Consider the following 18,697-nt stretch of genomic DNA (forward strand, 5'->3'; position numbering starts at 1 on the left):
GATTAATATTGTATATTATACATTGAAGGAACTAAAGGTGATGCTTTTCTCTTCTTAATCTGATGATGAGCATAGCTATTTAGAAAATTCCAAATCTGGCTATCAAATTTGATTCAAGTAGTGAAAATGTGAACAAAGGGTCTTAAAACAAGTATAGAGTATAGGTAATCAATGTGTCCAAATATTGTAGAATCTCTATTAACCCAACTTTTATCAAGTGAGGCCTCTGTTAAATGAGTTGGCAGTCAGTTTGAAAAAGGTATTGGGAAAATATAATAACAATACAATGAAAATAACTAGTCACAAATTTTGTCAAAGATTGATCTTTTGGTCTTTCTAAGTAACAAAGCTCATTTAATGGCCTTGCTATGTAAATTCAGGTAAAAATTGTGGTTTACATGCATAAAAAATGAGAACCCTTCCAAATGATAATTAATTTATAGATATGCTTGCAAGGCTAAAAGAATGATGTTTTGGAATGGGTAAATGTAGAAAATTGTAAATTAAATTTTCAAATTTTTGAGTGCAAACAAATCATTTATGCCATAGATTCAGAGAACAGTAAAAACTTTAGCGATTTTTAAACTATTTAGTGACTCTGAGGTTGACAGTGAAACAAAAAATGAAAGTATTTTTCATACAGAAATGGTTTTGGTTTATTTTGATTGTGGTAAAGTATTTTCTTTGTAATAAAATATTTGATATTTTTTAGGTATTCCGATTTTTTAGTGAACGAGATTGACATTCAGGGCAATATTGTTAGACTTACAAATATGGATAAACCTGTTATTTCAGAAAATACTTGCCAAGTAAAGGAGATTCTGGATGAAGATACAGTGAAAAAATTGCAAGATCTTGTTAACACAGATGAATGTCATGAAGTTATAATAGAGGTAATAATTCTCATTGTGTGGAAGAACAGTTTTTGACAATGTTACAGACGAATGCCATTGTAACAAATTTCAAGGGATTGGAAGTTTAGTTTCCTGTAAATGGTGGTTTGCTATACCTAGTTTGATAAGGAAAATATATTATCCCTTTCCATGTAGTGCTTAATGGTAGAGCATATAATAAATAAATAAATAAAAATTGATAATAATGCAATATATTTGTGCAGGTTTGTTTCTTGATAATGTACTACTTATGCATGATTAAATGCATTTTTTAATAAACCGATTATACATTTAATATGCTCTGCTTGTACGATTAATTTGATTAATATGGAAGAGGAAATATTAATGCATGTATACATTTTGTAATGAAATATAACTGCAGTTAAAAAAATTATGAATAGCATGTTAAAAAGCCACTAAATTCCTATGTTTTTTTTTTTCTTTTAAGTTATTTAAGAATGTAGGTCTAATAAGAATATAATTCTATTAGTCAGATAAAATATTTTTCACCAGCTTTTTTACTTTAAAACTTACTTGAATATTTGTAATAATGTTTTCCTGTGTAAAAGGTTACAAATAAAGAAAAGAATGTTAGAAAAGAAATCCATGTTGCAATAAGGCAGAACTTTCAAGGGCTCGAATCTAGTACTGAAGAAAGAGAAGAAAGGAAAGTCATAGTGGTTAAGAAACTTGATTCCAAAGCTAAAGGTTTGTTTATGATTCCATATTATTGTATGAATATTTAAATATGTTCTGTCGAAGCTATTAATTTTTTGCTGTGATTCTAATGAATTGGCTTAAGAACTATTTCTGCTTAAAGTGTAATATATTTAAGCCATTTTTTAGTTTTAATTATTTATATGTAACAAAGTAAGTTTTGGTGTTTGTTACTTAAGGCAGTACCACTTAAAGCTTTTTATAATCTAAAAATTCATACATATATAATTATTTTAAGGTTATGTTTTGTGATGTTGTTCTTAACCTAAAAATTAACCGATTTGCTTTGTGAATAGTTGGGAATTCTTAAGTAAATATTAATTAATCATCTTATCTAATTTTTTAAACTACATTGTTATTAAAACATTTTTAATGTTATAAAAGATATTGCATTTTCTTATTTCTTTCTTCAGGTAAAAGATTTAAGCCATCTACTTTAGGAAATTATATTCACTTTGTATTGTACAAAGAAAATAAAGATACAATGGATACAATAAATACAATTTCTTCCTTTCTAAGGTGAGTTTATACTTAAAAGTGAAATTATCTTCAAGGGTTTAATAATAACAACATTGAAGTTTACTGTGGAGCTTTATTTTGAATATTATTTGTATGGGTACTGTGGGAAATCTCACAAAAACATAGTTTTTAATTTCTTATTTTGTCACATTGAGATAATTTTGGAAAATTTTTTTCCTGCTGTTTATCTAGATAACACTAGAATTAACTAACTAAAATATTTTTTGATGCAAGAAATGCCATTTTAAAAAACATTATGTAGGGTTTGGTTTTTTGTTTTCATTTATATTTGTTGCATAAAGAGTGTTTTCAGGCATTTTTTTCCTAGAAAAGTAGGATAAATTATGCTGGCATAAATATGAGAAATTTGACATGCAAGAGAACCCAGCATTTTTGAAGTTTTTTTTTAAATTAAAAAAGGGTTTGCATAAAGGACAGCTTCACTGAGCTTAATATGTGGCAGGATGAGTGGAAGAACTGCCATGATCCAGTTATTAGAGTTTTTATTTCTTGGTATATATTAGCTTATAATTTAAATTATTTTCTTTTCTTTAATGATGTAAATATCATCTTAATGAACAGAAGTTTTTGAAAACACAGATTAAAACAAGTAATTGTAAAAATTTAGCTAATAGAAACAGTTTAAATATAATTCTTGATGAGCAGATCCAAAAAGCTATGCCATTTGGAGGATTAAATGAATTACATGCCATACATTGAACTAAAAAAAAAAAAAAAAAAAAAAAAAACTCCTCAGTCAGCTGCTTTCTATAAAATGAAATTATTATTATAATTTGCAAAATTAAGTCTAAAGTTTGGATAACAAATGAAATCTTCATTGACTTGTTGAAATGAATTCATCAAAGAGTGGGCTTGAAAGCAAAAATTTCTTCTTTCCATCATTACCTACAAATACTCTACTTTTCTTACTCTAAAAAATATATTAAAGTATTTTTACTCCTAGCACTACATCTATCTGTAGTCCTTTGAATAAAGGATTATTCAAAGTGTAAGTGTGGGATATAAATGAGAAATTTTGAAAAGTTGCTTGTAAAGGCCTTTTCATCTTCTGTGTTTTGGGTACAACAAAGATGGCTGACTGCTTGGAGAAAAATATTGCACTGTAGAGAGTGAAGAACCTTTTCCTGAAAACAAGATTTAAGCATAAAAGCACTGAAGAAGAGCAATAAAAGACTATTGAAACAGTGCATAAATTACAAGTGAATGAAGTAAATTTGGAGAAGTGGAGTGATGTCAAGAATAGATTTAATATAGATATTTCATAAAAATCTTTTTATAGAATGCTTACAGACATCATAAAATAAAAGAACTGGCAGGCTGATTGAAAACTGTTAGAAATGAAGTGGGGAAGACCATTGAAATGCTGAGAACCTTCTTTAAATATCAGGAGGATATTAGTTAAGATTAATTTATTGTTATTGCTAATCTTTAGAAAATTAGGCAGTAAAAGAAAAGATATTGGAAAACTATTTACAGGCTAAGTGCAGGGCTTAATTTTTAAGATTAGAAGTGCCGGAGCCCTATGGAAGACTGTCAGCAAAGAGGAACAAGAGTAAATAAACAAATAAAATGAGTATTAAACTCATTAATAATTTTAAAATTCAATAGTTAATTATTATTAAATTAATTAATAGCTATTTTAATCAATGTTTATAAATTGTTATTTAATCAATAATTATTAGATAAGTTATTAATTATAATTTAATTGATAATTATTAGATAATTAATTATTATTAATTGAAATAATTAAAAGATGGAAGTAATTAAATAAAATGGAAAAAGATAAATTGAAATTAAATTTTATTGTTATTAAATTTTAATTTATTGTTAAAATAAAATTTGCGAGATAAAATTTCTACTGAAATTGTTATTTAATTACATATAAGAAGTGCTGCAGTCTTCTTATTCAGGGCTCCGGCACGTTCTGGCTAGAATTATGATTTATTACAAAAACTAAGAAGCACCAGAGCCGAGATCTGGTGGGCTCTGGCCCAATTTAAGCTCTGATCATAAGGTGGGAAAAAAGTTCTTTTATCATCACAAAAATTAAATATACTTAAAGTATAGCTGATGAAAATTCCAGGGTGAAACAGAATGAGGGTATGAGTGGGTGGAAGCAAAAAATGAGGGGAATCTTGGTGAGAGAGAATGTTCTCTTTGACAACGGCTCTCTGCTGATATAATTATAGCCATCAAGCAGATATGTGCAAGGGGTAAAATGAGTCCTGAATCTGACCCCTAAGGATGAATGTAAAGTTGCTGGTTACGCTTTCCCCCCATTAGTGGATACTGTGGGAAGACCATGTATAGGACGTGCTCGGGCAGTTTATATCAGTATTTCACTCTTATTGTACTCGCTGTCACTTAACGCACATTTAATACCACAAATTTTCCTTCCTGTGAGGATAACTAACTGTAAGCATCAATAACAATACACAAGATAGAATGGTAGTGTGAGAAATTTACGTGTTCCTAAACAAATTCCCCCAAATTTATTGCTTTTCTTAAAAGGGAAAGGTTTCTGCATGTGAGTGAGGAGACTTTACTCGAACGTCTCATGTTCTCATGAGTTCGTATTTCTAGGGAAATAGAGTATTGCAAAATCTGCTTATTGTTAAATTAAAATGTTAGGGATTCTAAATTTTTTCAGTAGTTCAGTTTCAGTAGTTCAGTTTTATAAAAAGAAATATCGGAGCTCATCTTATTTAGAGCTCTGGTGCACTCCAGCTAAAAATGGCTCTATGTATTATGTGCCAGAAATGTTTCATTTATACCTGATATGAATCCACTTGCCACATTTTTATTGCTATTAATAACAAATGCACACAGATCTATTTAAGATATCTAGTTTTATACACATAATATATATAAGAATCTCTTTAGTTTAAAAACTCTGTATATAGAATTTCCTTTTTTCATATTTCTACAGTTTTCAACACAAACCAGTTCAATTGGGTAAATGAAGATTAAGTGTTCTGAATAGTTTAGCTATAAAAATGGGAACAAAGAAAAATTTTTTAATATATATAAAATTTGTTATATGTTTGTTATTTCATCCTGCAGTTGCTTTTTTTACTAAAGCACTTTGTTTGATGTTGTGCAAATTGTATTTTTAGTTACTGAGATGAGAGATAGTGCGAACGCAAATTAGTTAGGGCTCACTCTTAAGCTCCAAGCGTGCGCTTGGAGCTTAAGAGGGAGTTACTGAAATTCCAATGATGTAGATGTTTGTTTGACGTAGGAAGGTAAAATTGGAGGTTTTGCTGTGTTTGATGAGTTGCCATTCTTAAGCCAGCGCTATGTTTTAAGAAGAAAATAATTGAGGTTCATTCAAGATTACAAATCTGTGATTTCTTTAAATTCTACTGAAGTTGTGCCTTTCCAAAGAAGATTTACATTTTTGATATTGTTGAGATAGCCAGCGAAATTACATCTTAGATCAGCAGAGAGCAAAGCTGAAGTACGTAGTTATTCAAGATGGAAGCATGTGAGGAGAAAAGTTGTCGTTTGCAATTTGGTGATTAGTCAAGAGGCATCTGCATTAAGGGTTACGTAAGATTGCATAATTAATTTGAATGAAGCAGTTTAGACTTACAGTGCTATTTTTAGGACAGAGCGATGAAGTTTCCAAATGAAATAAAAAATAAAAGAAGTTATAGTGAATTAAATTTAAAAGTTTGCTTTTTTTTCGTATTTTTTATTTTACATGTATATTAACATAATCCTTATTTTTAGTTTTGAAATATTGTCTGATCCTTCTATATTATTCTGGTGTATCTAAATATATTTTGCAAAAAAATTCATGTTAATTTGACTATATTTAGAGGTTGCTGAAGTCAGCGTAATTTTCACTTTCTGTAATTATCATTCTGAGTTAATATATAAAGAAAATTGGTGTACTTTGGTTATTTAGATATTATTATAATCCTTAAACTAATTTTGTTCAGGTCTGTTAGTTTTAACAGCTAAATAAACAAAGCCTAGTAATAGGGGAAAATTAAGCAGTATATAGAGTGACAAATGACTCAGATTGAAAGTGTTGTGTTAATTTTCTCAAGTGATCAATATACTTTTTTGGTACATGGTAATGATTTTAAAGAGGAGAAAACATGTGGAAGCACTAAGGGCAATGGCTATACTTTCTACCTCCATAGGCTTCTAGTGGTAAAAAAGCTGCTGGTTTAGAAGCTTTAACGTATACTGCTATAGTGGTATATATGAAATGTCTATATCTTGTCTTATAGAAGTAGTGATATAGAAACTTTCATATATATGGCTGGGTATATATGAAAGCTATTATACTATTTGTTGTTTTGGTTCTAGAGAGAATAAAGTGATTGAAAAGTGCTGTATCTGTTTTCTGCAGTATTTTTTGAAAACCATGGACTCGGAATAAAATATGTTAACATAACAGGTCTATTCATAGACATGAAGAAAAGATACACATGAAAAAATTGCAGCATATTTAAAAAGAAAATTTCAGATTAAATGCTTCCTTGCTGTTCTGTAGGGAAATATTATATAAATTAGCAAAAACTGTATATGGAATAGATATAGATGAACTGCTTGGTGCTCTAAAGTAACAAATACAAAGCTGCAGACTTAAGCAGTTGCTACTTTCTTTTAAGAATAAAGAATTATTCAGTAAACAAATACAATGTCATTTAATGCCATTGTCATCAACAGAAGTTACAGAAATGGAAACTTTATACTTTTAGAACAAAAGTTATAGAAAAACCTTCCTCACCTAGGATGTTATTATGCATTAAAACCTATTCTTGCAAGCATGATTAGTGCCATTCTCTGAAAATATTCACCTCTGCAGATGTCATTATTGGCAGTATAATAATAAATTGCAATATGTAGCTGATACATCTTTGGGCTATTAAATCACTGCAAAGGATTACTAATTGAGTATCATGTATAATGGTTTTCCATTTGGTAACACCTGGAGTGATAGGATATGCATTAAAACAACACCTCCATAACAATACCATTATAAATCATGCAGTGGTCATTGATGCTGGTTGCCACATTCTTTAGCCTGGGTTTGAATCCCAGAGAAGGCCTGGATATTTAAAAACATATAGTGTCTGTTGTGGCATGTGTCACTTAAGATACTGGGTAGCTGAAAACCCTCTCAAGTGGTTGGGAAAGAGGGGTGGGAGTTCTTTGGATCCATTTCCATGGTTTTCTCCCTCAAAACTTAGGCAGAGCTGTGCATTTAGTATGTTGGGACTGTGCTTGTACCACCAATGGTGAATTTCTGTTGTCTCACTCATTTCTGCATTTATCTGCTTTATATCATCATGGAGTGAAGAACATTTGGTGTGTCTTTTGCACACATGTCATCCAAGCCTAAATCCAGGCTAAAGGTTCTGAATGGCAGATTATGAATTTGTCAGCGTATATATGCCAACAAGCTTCATTGGAAAACTGCTGGTGAAAATATTGTCTGACCGTATCATCACTTCACTTCTTATATTCGGTGATTAATCTTAATGACTAACCATTTTCTGAAAATGGTGATATGATGTTAAACTTGCTCACTTAGTTGTACCTAAGACAAACTGGTGCAATGGCTGAGCGATGTAATTTATTTTGTTTTGGGGTGCATATTTCCCATGCAATTTAGACTTGCCTTGTTTCATTGACTGTGTATTATTTGTTACATATCTAATTAGGAGGTATTTTGTAAATTAATATGGACTTCTAAATCTAAGTTGTTTCCTACCCTAAATTTTGTAAATTATTTTAGTAAATGCTATTGTGTGCTTATAAGTTCCTAACTTGTAATAATTTTCTGATTTTGAATCAATAGAATGATTATTAGCGATTTCAAAAAGAAACATCTGTTATCTGTTTCTCTTAGGGTTCAACCAAAAGTGTTTTCTTATGCTGGTTCTAAAGATAGGAGAGGTAAAACAAGTCAGCTTGTTTCTGCTTACAGATTGGCTCCAGAAAAACTTCTTAGTGTGAATAAAAGATTCAATATGATCAAAGTGGGAAATATTGTGTAAGTAGCTAAAAATTGTTAAATTATCATTATTTAATTAGTATGGCTATTATTTATTTTCATTTTGTGTTTTAGATAAGAGTTATTTTTCATATTTGTAGGTATAAAAATGATCAAATGAAATTGGGTGATTTATTAGGAAACTCCTTTGTCATTATTCTCAGGTAATATACATATTTTAAATCTTTACTATCATTAAAGTGAAATGTATGTAATATTAGTTTAAAAGAAATTATCAACTCATGTATTTTGTTCATTTCAAAATTATATTCTTTCTTATTTTATAAAACCGTTGCTTACTATTATTTAATAATGCATTTTTTTGCCAAATATGAGAAAAATATGAACTTTATAATAACTCATTTTAATAAAATTAAACATAAAGCCAAAAATTTATATGTTATTATTAACTACTATACTATATATTAGCAATCTCAACTGCTAATATATAGTATCCAAATTATTTGAATTATTGAATGACTGTTCTCCACATGAATGTCTGGATGTTTTTCAACTAGCAAACAAAATGATGATCTTTATTTGTTATGTATTTATTTGATACATCACTTCAATATAGTTGGAGCGAGCTAGCTTGAACTCATAAATGTGTGTATTCTACAGATAATGTATTTCATAAGATGTTTTAGCAGAAAAACTTTAGTTATTGTGCATTATTTAAAGAGCTATCAGCTAATGACATTAAAACCAAGTCAGGCTACATTACCTGGCAGCTTATAGAGCGCCTTAACATGATTCAACATACTCCCTCGGACGACTGTGCCAGCGGGGCGCCAACCCACCAAACAGCCCACAGGGACTTCTCATGTTCATCGCCAGAATTCATCACACTGAGGGTTGTGCAGGGAGCCGCCCCCCGGCACAGTGCTTAATATCTACATGAGAGCGTCCCCACAACAAAGGCAATGGACACGACAGTACCACTACGTCCCTGTCAAGCCCACACCTACCATAGGATGGATCTATGGTTCTAGTCTTGTGAAGTCCAATTATATACCCAACAAATCGAAGCTGGCAGGACACAAGTCCAGCCAGTGGTCTGGGAGAACCATTGGTCTCCTCCCATAAATGGTCAGTTCCGGAAATTCCCACCAGTCGATCCCCTGGGATTGGTTTGCTCAGCGTCATTAGCCTATATGAGCCAAGGCCTAGATCAAGGCATCGTATAGTTTCCAGCAGGGCCACGAGGAGTCTGACGCTGAGCTGTGGGAGATGCAAACAGGCAAGCTTGAAGCCATTCCCACAGTCCCTGCCCATCGATCAAACGCCAGGTCTCCTGCCTTCCGCCACTGCTTACGACAATCTCCTGCTCACGGTTCATGCTGCTTACAGTGGTTTCCAGCCGGTTCCGGACATCCATTCCCGGGTCAGGAACCGGCGTTCGGGCTTTAGATCAAACGCCAGTTCTCCTCCCGCTACGTGGTTGATTCTGCACATTTGTCCTCGGGGGTCCGAACGCCACTCGCCTATCAGCTAATGACAGCAATGAATCAGTTGATCATTAATACACACACACACACACATGTGTATATATATATATAATATTACCATAAAAATTTTACTGCAATATATATATATATATAATTTTTTTATTAGTGAAAGAAACAGAAAGGAAAACGAATATTAAAAGAGAGCTTAACACACCATTCAGTTTTAATGTCAACATTTTTACTTCCTTGTACAAAGTAAAAAGGAAGTATTGTAATCGTGAAAAGTTTCAGGCAGTATACTTCAATGAAAATATACATTTTGAGTGCTATTGAATGCAATTTAATGATGTTTTTGCTTGACATCTGTACGTATGGACAGAATAAAGGAATCTTTACCCCCAAACAGATTGTAAAATGGATTCAAAAGATAATTTCTCATCACTTCTGTATGTACATACATGCCGCGATTTTGCCTTTGCAAATATAAAATTTTTCTCAGTATTACGTGAGTATTGGTGTTATAGAAGATTGAGAGAAGGATTAATTTTGAAATGAACCAGTTTACTGTTTTAAGGATGGAAAGAGGAAAACAACTAAATTAAAAAAAGTCAAAGGACTGTATAAAATTAAAGGCCATTTTAATTTACCTGATTTTTCTTTAAACCTTTATATTTGCACATGTGTGTGTGTATTCTATGAAATTTGCTGTCATTTTGGTAAATTTAGATAGATTTTGAAATTTCATTTTATTTAAACAAGAGGAATTTCAAAGTAATGTAACTGTTTACAATGAACAGACATGGGAATTTAATTAAAAAAGACAAAAATTTTAAATTGAAACATGTCGTTAAAAAAACCAGTGTAACAAGGCAGACAGACAGAAAAATTTTTTCTATTGCATGCAATAACTTGTTTTGCAATTTTGAATAGATAAATTCAAAAGATGAGAAAAATTCCCCTGTTTAATTCTGCTGAACCTCAATCTCAATTATATGTTACATACATAGTTCATGTGAAATTTAAGAAATGACAGATCTTCTTAAATCACAGAAGATTTAATGTATTGCAAATTGCATTAGGGAGATGTTAAGATTTTGAAAATGGTGTATTTTCGACAGGATTGGTGAATTTCTTCTCTGGAGTAGAAAATCAGACGAAGAAACTGATAGTTTACTTATTTCATATTAATATTATTATACTTAAATTTTATTCATATGCAGTCAAAAGTCGTAAATCCGGACACCCATAATCCGGAATGATCTATAATCCGGTGTTGACGCATGCGCGTAATACCTTTACGCATGCGCGTAATACGTTTACGCATGCACGTTTAATGTATAACCGACGGTATAAGCTATACTAAAATGGTCTAATTATCTATTTCAGTTAATGTTGCAGATTACTTCGGTTGTTCCTTAATCTTCGGATTGTATCTGGCTTATTATTTTTTGCAGACTGTTAGAGCAATTTTATAAAAGTAAGTTGGAACTTTCGATTATGTCAAATAGAATTTCCGATGCTGGATCTACAAAGGGAAAGCATGTTTCGATGTCCATCAAACAAAAAGTGGAATTGCTGCAAAAAAATGTATAAAGTCTCCTTTGTTTCTCTAACCATTCCGAAATCTGTTTATCAATTTCACGCTGCTCTGCACGGGGGGGGGGGACATCACGGCGCGCAATGAACTGGAAGTTGATCTGTCAGCACTATCCTTATATCACGAATACAAATCAAATAGTTTTCTGGTTGAAATTTTCTAATTTCGACTATGCGTAATGTATGCTTTACGCATGCACGCATTGAAAGAACTGTTTAATAAAAAAAAGAATAAATATTAAGTTTTTTTTTTTTTTTTTTTTTTTTTGTAAATTTTGATACTCTTTACATCATAATTGCTCTTTATTTCATAAATTACGGTTTCATATTTTTAATTTTATAATTTCTGCGTGATATCTTACCAGATTTAAACTGATGATCTATAATCTGGAAAAATCGATAATCTGGAATCACCGAAGTCCCGACGAGTCCGGATTAAAGACTTTTGACTGTATAACACTCTTACATTACCAATAAATTTTAATATTTACATTATTATGTAATAACAAAGAAAAGAAGCAAAACAAAATATTGTGTAAATTGGGGTTTGCCTAGAACATTAAAATATTCATAAAAATATGTAAATATACAAATTTTAAAAAGTTAATTTTTTTTAAAAGTTATAAATCATAAAATCATAGCCATTTCTTATTGGGTCTTTATGGTTGATAAAAAAAACATGAAGTAAATATGACATCAACACGCAAATAAGAATTCTACCGCTATTTTCACTGAATTTTTGAAGAAAGTTATTAAATTATGTTGCATTTTATTGCAGAAATAATAAAACATTTATTTTCAAATAAGTTAAACTGTTCTAATAAATTTATCCCCTTCACTTAGCTCCACGGGTGCATAATTGTTAATTTCTTTTAGTGTCCTGGAAGAAACCTAACTCTAAGTTGTCTTCCTTTACAGTTAGTGCTTTCGATATCAGATCCAACTACAAGACTCATTTTTTTCATTCCAGTGTTACCTATCATGCATATCCACTTGTGAAATTCTATGAATAGACTGAAACGGTGAACTATTGTATAAATGAAAGATGGATTATACTTTATTCGTGCGATCATAAAATCTCCTATTTAGAAGCTCATCTGCAAATAAATAATCTGCACATTTTGATATTACCTAAATATTATCTACACATTTTTACTTTCTTGTATGAAGTAAAAGAGGAAAAAGGAAGTATTGTAATCGCAAAAAGTTTCAGGCAGCATATTTCAATGAAAATATCCACTTTGACCGCTATCGAATGCGATGTTTTTGCATGACATCTGTACACAAGGACTGAATAAAAGACTATTTTCCTCCAAAAAAATTATAAAACTGCTTTAAAATGAATTCTGAAGAGAATTTTTCGTGATCTCTGTACGTACGTATCTCGCATAACTCAAAAACGAGTAACCTCAGAACGTTGAAACTTTGTATTTAGGACTGCTGTAATATAGAGATGTGCACCTCGTATTTTGGTAGCGATCGGCCGCACCAAAATATTAGTTTACCGCAATTTTTTATGGAATATTATATATATATATATATATATACATGTGTGTGTGTATTAATGATCAACTGATTCATTGTTGTCATTAGCTGATAGCTCTTTAAATAATGCACAATAACTAAAGTTTTTCTGCTAAAACATCTTATGAAGTACATTATCTGTAGAATATACACCTTTATGCATTCAAGCTAGCTTGCTCCAACTATATTGAAGTGATGTATCAAATAAATACATAACAAATAAAGATCATCATTAGTATATAAATATATTTATATATACAGTGGATGGACAAAAATATGGAAACACCTTGTGAAATGCATGTTTAAAAAGAAAGATTGATTTTAATGAAATATGTAGGTGGCGCTGGCATTTTTGACTACTGACACCACCTATACAACTTCGTAAATGTGCTAAACAGTTGAGTTGTTGTCGGAGTACTGTTATGTGAGTTTGTCATTGCATTATGTCAGAGTTAACAGACTTCGAACGTGGGCAAATTGTTGAAGCACGTATGGTAGGTGCTTCCGTAAGCAAGGTAGCCGAAGTGTTTAGTGTTTCAAGAGGTACTGTATCGAAGATTTATTCCGCATATTTGAAAAGAGGAAGAACATCATCTGCTAAATCACAGCGCGGACGAAAGTGTGTCCTGAGTGATCGCGACAGACGATCATTAAGGGCAATTGTGATGAAAAATAAGAAGACCACAGCTGCAAAAGTTACTGCTGAAATGAATGTTGTGTTACTGAACCCTGTGAGTACCAAAACAATTAGAAGGGAGCTTCATAAACAGGGAATTGCTGGCCATGCTGCAATTGAGAAGCCACTCATCAGGGATGCTAATGCCCGTAACAGGAAAAGGTGGTGTTTAAGTCATAAAGCCTGGACTATAGAGCAGTGGAAGCGAGTAATATGGTCTGACGAGTCTTCTTTCACATTGTTTCCCACTTCTGACCGAGTTTATATCTGGAGAACGCCATTTCAAGCCTATAATACAGACTGCTTGTTGCCAAGAGTGAAACATGGTGGGGGTTCTGTTATGGTTTGGGCAGCCATATCGTGGTTCTCTGCTAGCCCCATAATAACTGTGTCAGGGCACATGACTGCCAAGACTTATGTGAACATTTTGGCCGATCAAGTTCATCCCATGGTACAAACTTTGTTCCCCGATGGTGATGGTGTCTTCCAAGACGACAAAGCCCCTGTTCACACAGCTCACATTGTCTAGGACTGGTTTTCTGAGCACAAGGATGAGTTGTCCCATCTCCCCTGGCCACCACAGTCACCAGACCTGAATATTATCGAACCTTTGTGGTCTACATTGGAACGGAAAGTGCGTTCTCGTTATCCACCGCCAACATCGTTATCTGACGAGAATCTAACGTCATCGTTATCTGACGTTATCTGACATTCCGAGAAGACTGCAAGCTGTTTTGGATGCCAACGGGTTTCCTACACCATATTAAGCAAAGAAACATGTTTTTTTAAAGGTGTTTCCATATTTTTGTCCAACCCCTGTATATCCACTCTGTTACCCGGCTCAGTGATCTCAATTTCTTTACTCTTATATGTTTGTAAATTCTTATCTTCCGATTAAAGTTTTTATGCCTTTAGGAAATCTGCAAGCAATATTTGTAGAATTATCAACAATTTAAAAGCTGTTAAGTTCGGTTAAGCCTAATTTATAAATAACATGGCGGACATGTTTGTTTTCATTTGAAACAGCAGAATGGTAGATTTGTTGCAATCTAGATGGACTAAGCTTTGCAACAACAAAGATAACGCCTTCATTTATTATTGCGAATTAAATCATGCTTAATCCTTTCTGGAATGTTTTCAAGGAAATAAGTGTTTAAGATTTATTTCGTAATTATAATATAGATATTTTGAGTTTTTATGTATTTTTGCCTTGTTGTGAAGTGAGAACTGAATTAATTGAATAAGAAATACTGAATTGTCTGTGAAAAACTGTTTTTTTGTTTTGTTTTGTTTTGTTTGCTTAATTTCTTTTAAACGTCATTCTAGATTTATTATAGTATTTGAATAGAATATGTGGCAACGATTAGATAATTCTTAAAATAATATAAATTTTGTGCATTCTGAGCTATAATATGAGCGAAATATAATGCTGTTAAGTGAACCTAGTGCCAGAGTGTTGCTATGGTAAACAAATATCATGAATTTTAAAGAGTGCATTTATTCTATTGTGGTTTATGCACTATCGACGAAGTAGATTTAATTCAATCCAGTAAGTTTAAATGAAATGCAAGAAAGAATGCATATAATTTAATATTTCATACAAGGAAGTCGTGGTGTACACATCTGATTTTTTTTAAAAGACATACAGATACACTAACATCATAAACACAGTGTATATTCAGTTGAAAGCAGTTGTTATACCGTAAACCCTTAATAAATGTGGACTTGCAGAATGATTCTGAATATACATGTTTTTTCAATTGTCTGCATTTAATTTGTCCAGTGTGAGAATTTCAATTTTATGGTGCATGCTGCAGAATGTTGGCTGTGTTGCCATAGTTCTCTTTAGTAACTGGTTTGAAAATTCATTAAAAAGGTCAAAAATTACTTTAAAAAACCTGAGCTTTAAAATTCTAATTCTCGATAATGCTCTAGAACATGGTACTGAAGCCCTCGCAGCATTGCAGCCAAATGTAGAGGTTTTATTCCTTCTGGTAAACATCATTTTTTTAATCCAACCAATGGATCAATGAATCCTAAAAAAATTCAAAACCTTTTATGTTAACTTGTTTACATCTCTGCAAATAAAATGCTAGATTAAGGAAAGCTTAACACGCAAATGACATTTGGTAAGCTATTCAACATAAGACACTGCATAAAAATGATTAAACTCTCATGGCAATAAGTGAATTCATCAACAATGAATGTCTGCTGGCTCATATCATGTTGGTTAGGAGTTGTCAACAATTTTAAAGGATTTCCAGTGACTGAAAATGAAGGCAAGGGAATCATACAAAATTGTGTAAGCAATTGGCAGTGAAGAATTTTCAGATATAGAAAAAGAAAAAATTAAAAAAAAAAAAAAAAAAAAAAATTAGTGAAGAATGACAGTAGTAAAATGATAAATGAAGAATTGAGTGATCTCATAACACCAGTCTACAGTGAAAGCAGTGATAGTGAAAAAGAACTTTTAACATACAAGAAGCTAAATGATTTGGGAAAAAAATGTGCCAAAATTGTCTGATTTTATAATAGTGATTGATCCAAACAAAGAAAAAAGAAGACAGTTTATGAGAGGTATCGAAAACTTTCCACTCCTTACCAGGAAATGTTTAACGAGTTGTGTCAGACATTGTCCCAAGAAGACACTTTATGAGGGGTACTAAAAAACATTGCACTCCTTAATCATGAAATGTTTCGTTAGTTGCATCAAACATTGTTCAAAGAAAAAAATCACCAGCTATTTAAAAAAAATAATTGTGTCATGTACCGTCTTTTTAAGCAATAATAGAAAATGCATTCAATAAACATTTGTTCCATTTTCCCCTTTTAATAACGATAATATTTAAATTTGTGTAAATTATACATAACTTTTTTAATATGAACTAAATGTTACCCTTTTTTCCATAGAATTTTAATTCATCAACAATGAATGTCTGCTGGCATCACGTTCGTTAGGAATTGTCAACAATGGTTAGGAGCTTTTGTGATTTATGTTATCTTTGATTTGTACATGCAACTGTATGCAACTCTGCTAGCCAGAATGAATGGTCATTGGGATCTTTGCACTTTCTTTTAACTTCCAGGGAGGTTGAGTTTCAGTATAGCATAAACTCTTAAACTGGTTTCGAGTTTTGTGTTAGGAAGCTTTTGGGAGTAATTGTCCTTAAATTTGTTTGCTTATTAGCCTTGAGAGAAGAGGAAAAATTACGTATTTCTCAGGAAAAGGCTGGCATTTAATTCTTACATTTAAAAACTAAATTTGCTTTCTTTTAATATAAAAAATAAGGTTAAAAAATATATTAATATTTTTTAAATTTTAATATTATTATTATTATTATTATTATTAATATTATATTATTAATATTATTTTATTATTATTATTAGAGGTATAGTTTTTAGAAAATATATCTTACTGAGATAAAAATATTGCCTTTTGTGCTTAATAATGTGGTGTACATATTATCTATCAAGAAAGGGGAAAACAAACAAAACTTTTTAAAAAAAGAACTTTAAGAGAAGGAAGATTAGAATAAATTTTAAAAACTTATAATAAAAATTCACTGATGATTAGGCATCAAATAAAATGCTTTTAAAATGTTCAACTCCATGTAATAATTCCATGTAAAAGTTTATAAATGTGTTAAAACAATTTTCTTTGGGAGTTTTGGAAATTGAAATATCAAAACTCATTGCATTAATTTCTTTAGGGGAAGTATGGGCTTTAGAACTATTTATTGGAGGTGTTAAGGCAACCAGAATCAGCATACTGAGCATTAGAGACTAATTTTGAAGGTATAAATATCAAACCTGCTTCATCAGCTGCTAAAGTGAAAATGATGAAAGAGAAGCCTGTACTCAAGCGATAAGAATGAAAGAAAGGAAGCCAAAATACTGGCACCATCTATTCATAAAAAAGGAAAACAGCTATGAAATAATTTCCTTAAAAACTGGGAATAAAGGCAGATTGGAATTGTGATCGTAAATCCTGCAAATACTATTATGTTGATACTTATTGCTTTAACGCCTCCAAGAATCCTTAGTCAGCATGTTAATTAGATTTGTAGAATCATTTGTTAGAAAGTCCATATTTACTTATTTATTCATCTTTGTTTATTTAGACAGGTTGAAGGCGATACTAAAACTGTTGAGCAGGCAGTAGAGTCCTTATCTTCAAAAGGCTTTATAAATTATTATGGGATGCAAAGATTTGGAACATCTTCCATCTCTACACATTCTATTGGCAGGTAGAATATATTTGTTATTTTTTTAAATTCATATCATATGATATATTTCCTATCTCTTAAATTTGTGTTCATTTTTAAATAATAAACATATTTAAAATATCTAGTCATAGTTTCTAATGATGGCCTGTATCCAGCTGTGAAAGTTGTGATTTAACCCTTTCCAGTATGTTACCTTTTAAAGTCGGAGTTTTTATTTAAAAAAAAAAAAAAAAAAAAAAAAAAAAAAAAGGTAGGCAGTCTAATTAGGCCTAGAGGAGTACACAAGTAAAATTTTGTGAAAATAGCACTTATTGTTTTAATTCTGTGAGTGTGCCCAAATTAATTTATAGATTTAATTCTGGGAGTGTCACTGATTGAATAGAGCTTCAAAAAGAGTGCTGAAATGAGCATTATTGTCAATGAACTGACCGATGAGATGCGGAGAAACAAAGAATACAGACTCTCAGTTATCCTAGATTATCGGTGAGCCCGGTCTGGGCACACTTAGGGTTCGCCGTTTGATTTTAGGCTAGATTTCAAGGTAAAAATTTAAAACTAATCTAGAATAAGGAGATTAGCATACAGCCGAAAAAATAACATAGAAATTTCTTTTCAAACAATTCCTTTTATACCCTAAAAAAATTTGGAAGTTTTCTTTGAAAAATGAGGGTCTTAAAAAACTAAACATGGCTAAAATATATGGACTGGTTTGTGTTGAGCTGCCATCTATTATAAATAAAGAAGGTTAGTTTAATTTATAGTAACCTATAATTTTTTTTTCATTCAATTTTTCTGTGCATACAGAAGGAAATTTTTTGGTGTGTCCAGACCGGACACACTGTACTGCAAAGGGTTAATATAGACCATGTTGTTATTTAAAATTTTTATTTTCTTATTTTTTTAAAAAACAGTCTGTCATCATAAATAGTGGAAGTCTATGGAAATAAAAAGCAAAATAAATAGTTAATAATTCTTTATCAAAAAATAATTTATTTAATAATTATTTTAATTAATAATTTATTTTTATTACATGCTTTAATATAAAATTTATTGTTTGCCAA

At 31.2% G+C, this 18,697-nt stretch overlaps 1 protein-coding gene across 2 annotated transcripts in view; it reads left to right on the plus strand.

Moving 5' to 3' along the window:
* The window catches only part of Pus7 (pseudouridine synthase 7), a 45,178-nt gene that overhangs the window by 3,873 nt on the left and 22,608 nt on the right, over positions 1 to 18,697 (plus strand). For both annotated transcript variants that reach the window (XM_035363419.2, XM_035363418.2), the window contains exons 3-8: positions 713 to 893; positions 1,463 to 1,601; positions 2,024 to 2,129; positions 8,023 to 8,166; positions 8,268 to 8,330; positions 17,532 to 17,657. In XM_035363419.2, coding sequence (XP_035219310.1) covers positions 713 to 893; positions 1,463 to 1,601; positions 2,024 to 2,129; positions 8,023 to 8,166; positions 8,268 to 8,330; positions 17,532 to 17,657 — 759 coding nt within the window. The remainder of the gene's footprint in view (positions 1 to 712; positions 894 to 1,462; positions 1,602 to 2,023; positions 2,130 to 8,022; positions 8,167 to 8,267; positions 8,331 to 17,531; positions 17,658 to 18,697) is intronic.

This window comes from Stegodyphus dumicola, chromosome 10, assembly GCF_044657685.1.
Source record: "Stegodyphus dumicola isolate Sdum_Otavi_A_Nest chromosome 10, ASM4465768v1".
NCBI classification, from domain to species: domain Eukaryota; kingdom Metazoa; phylum Arthropoda; class Arachnida; order Araneae; family Eresidae; genus Stegodyphus; species Stegodyphus dumicola.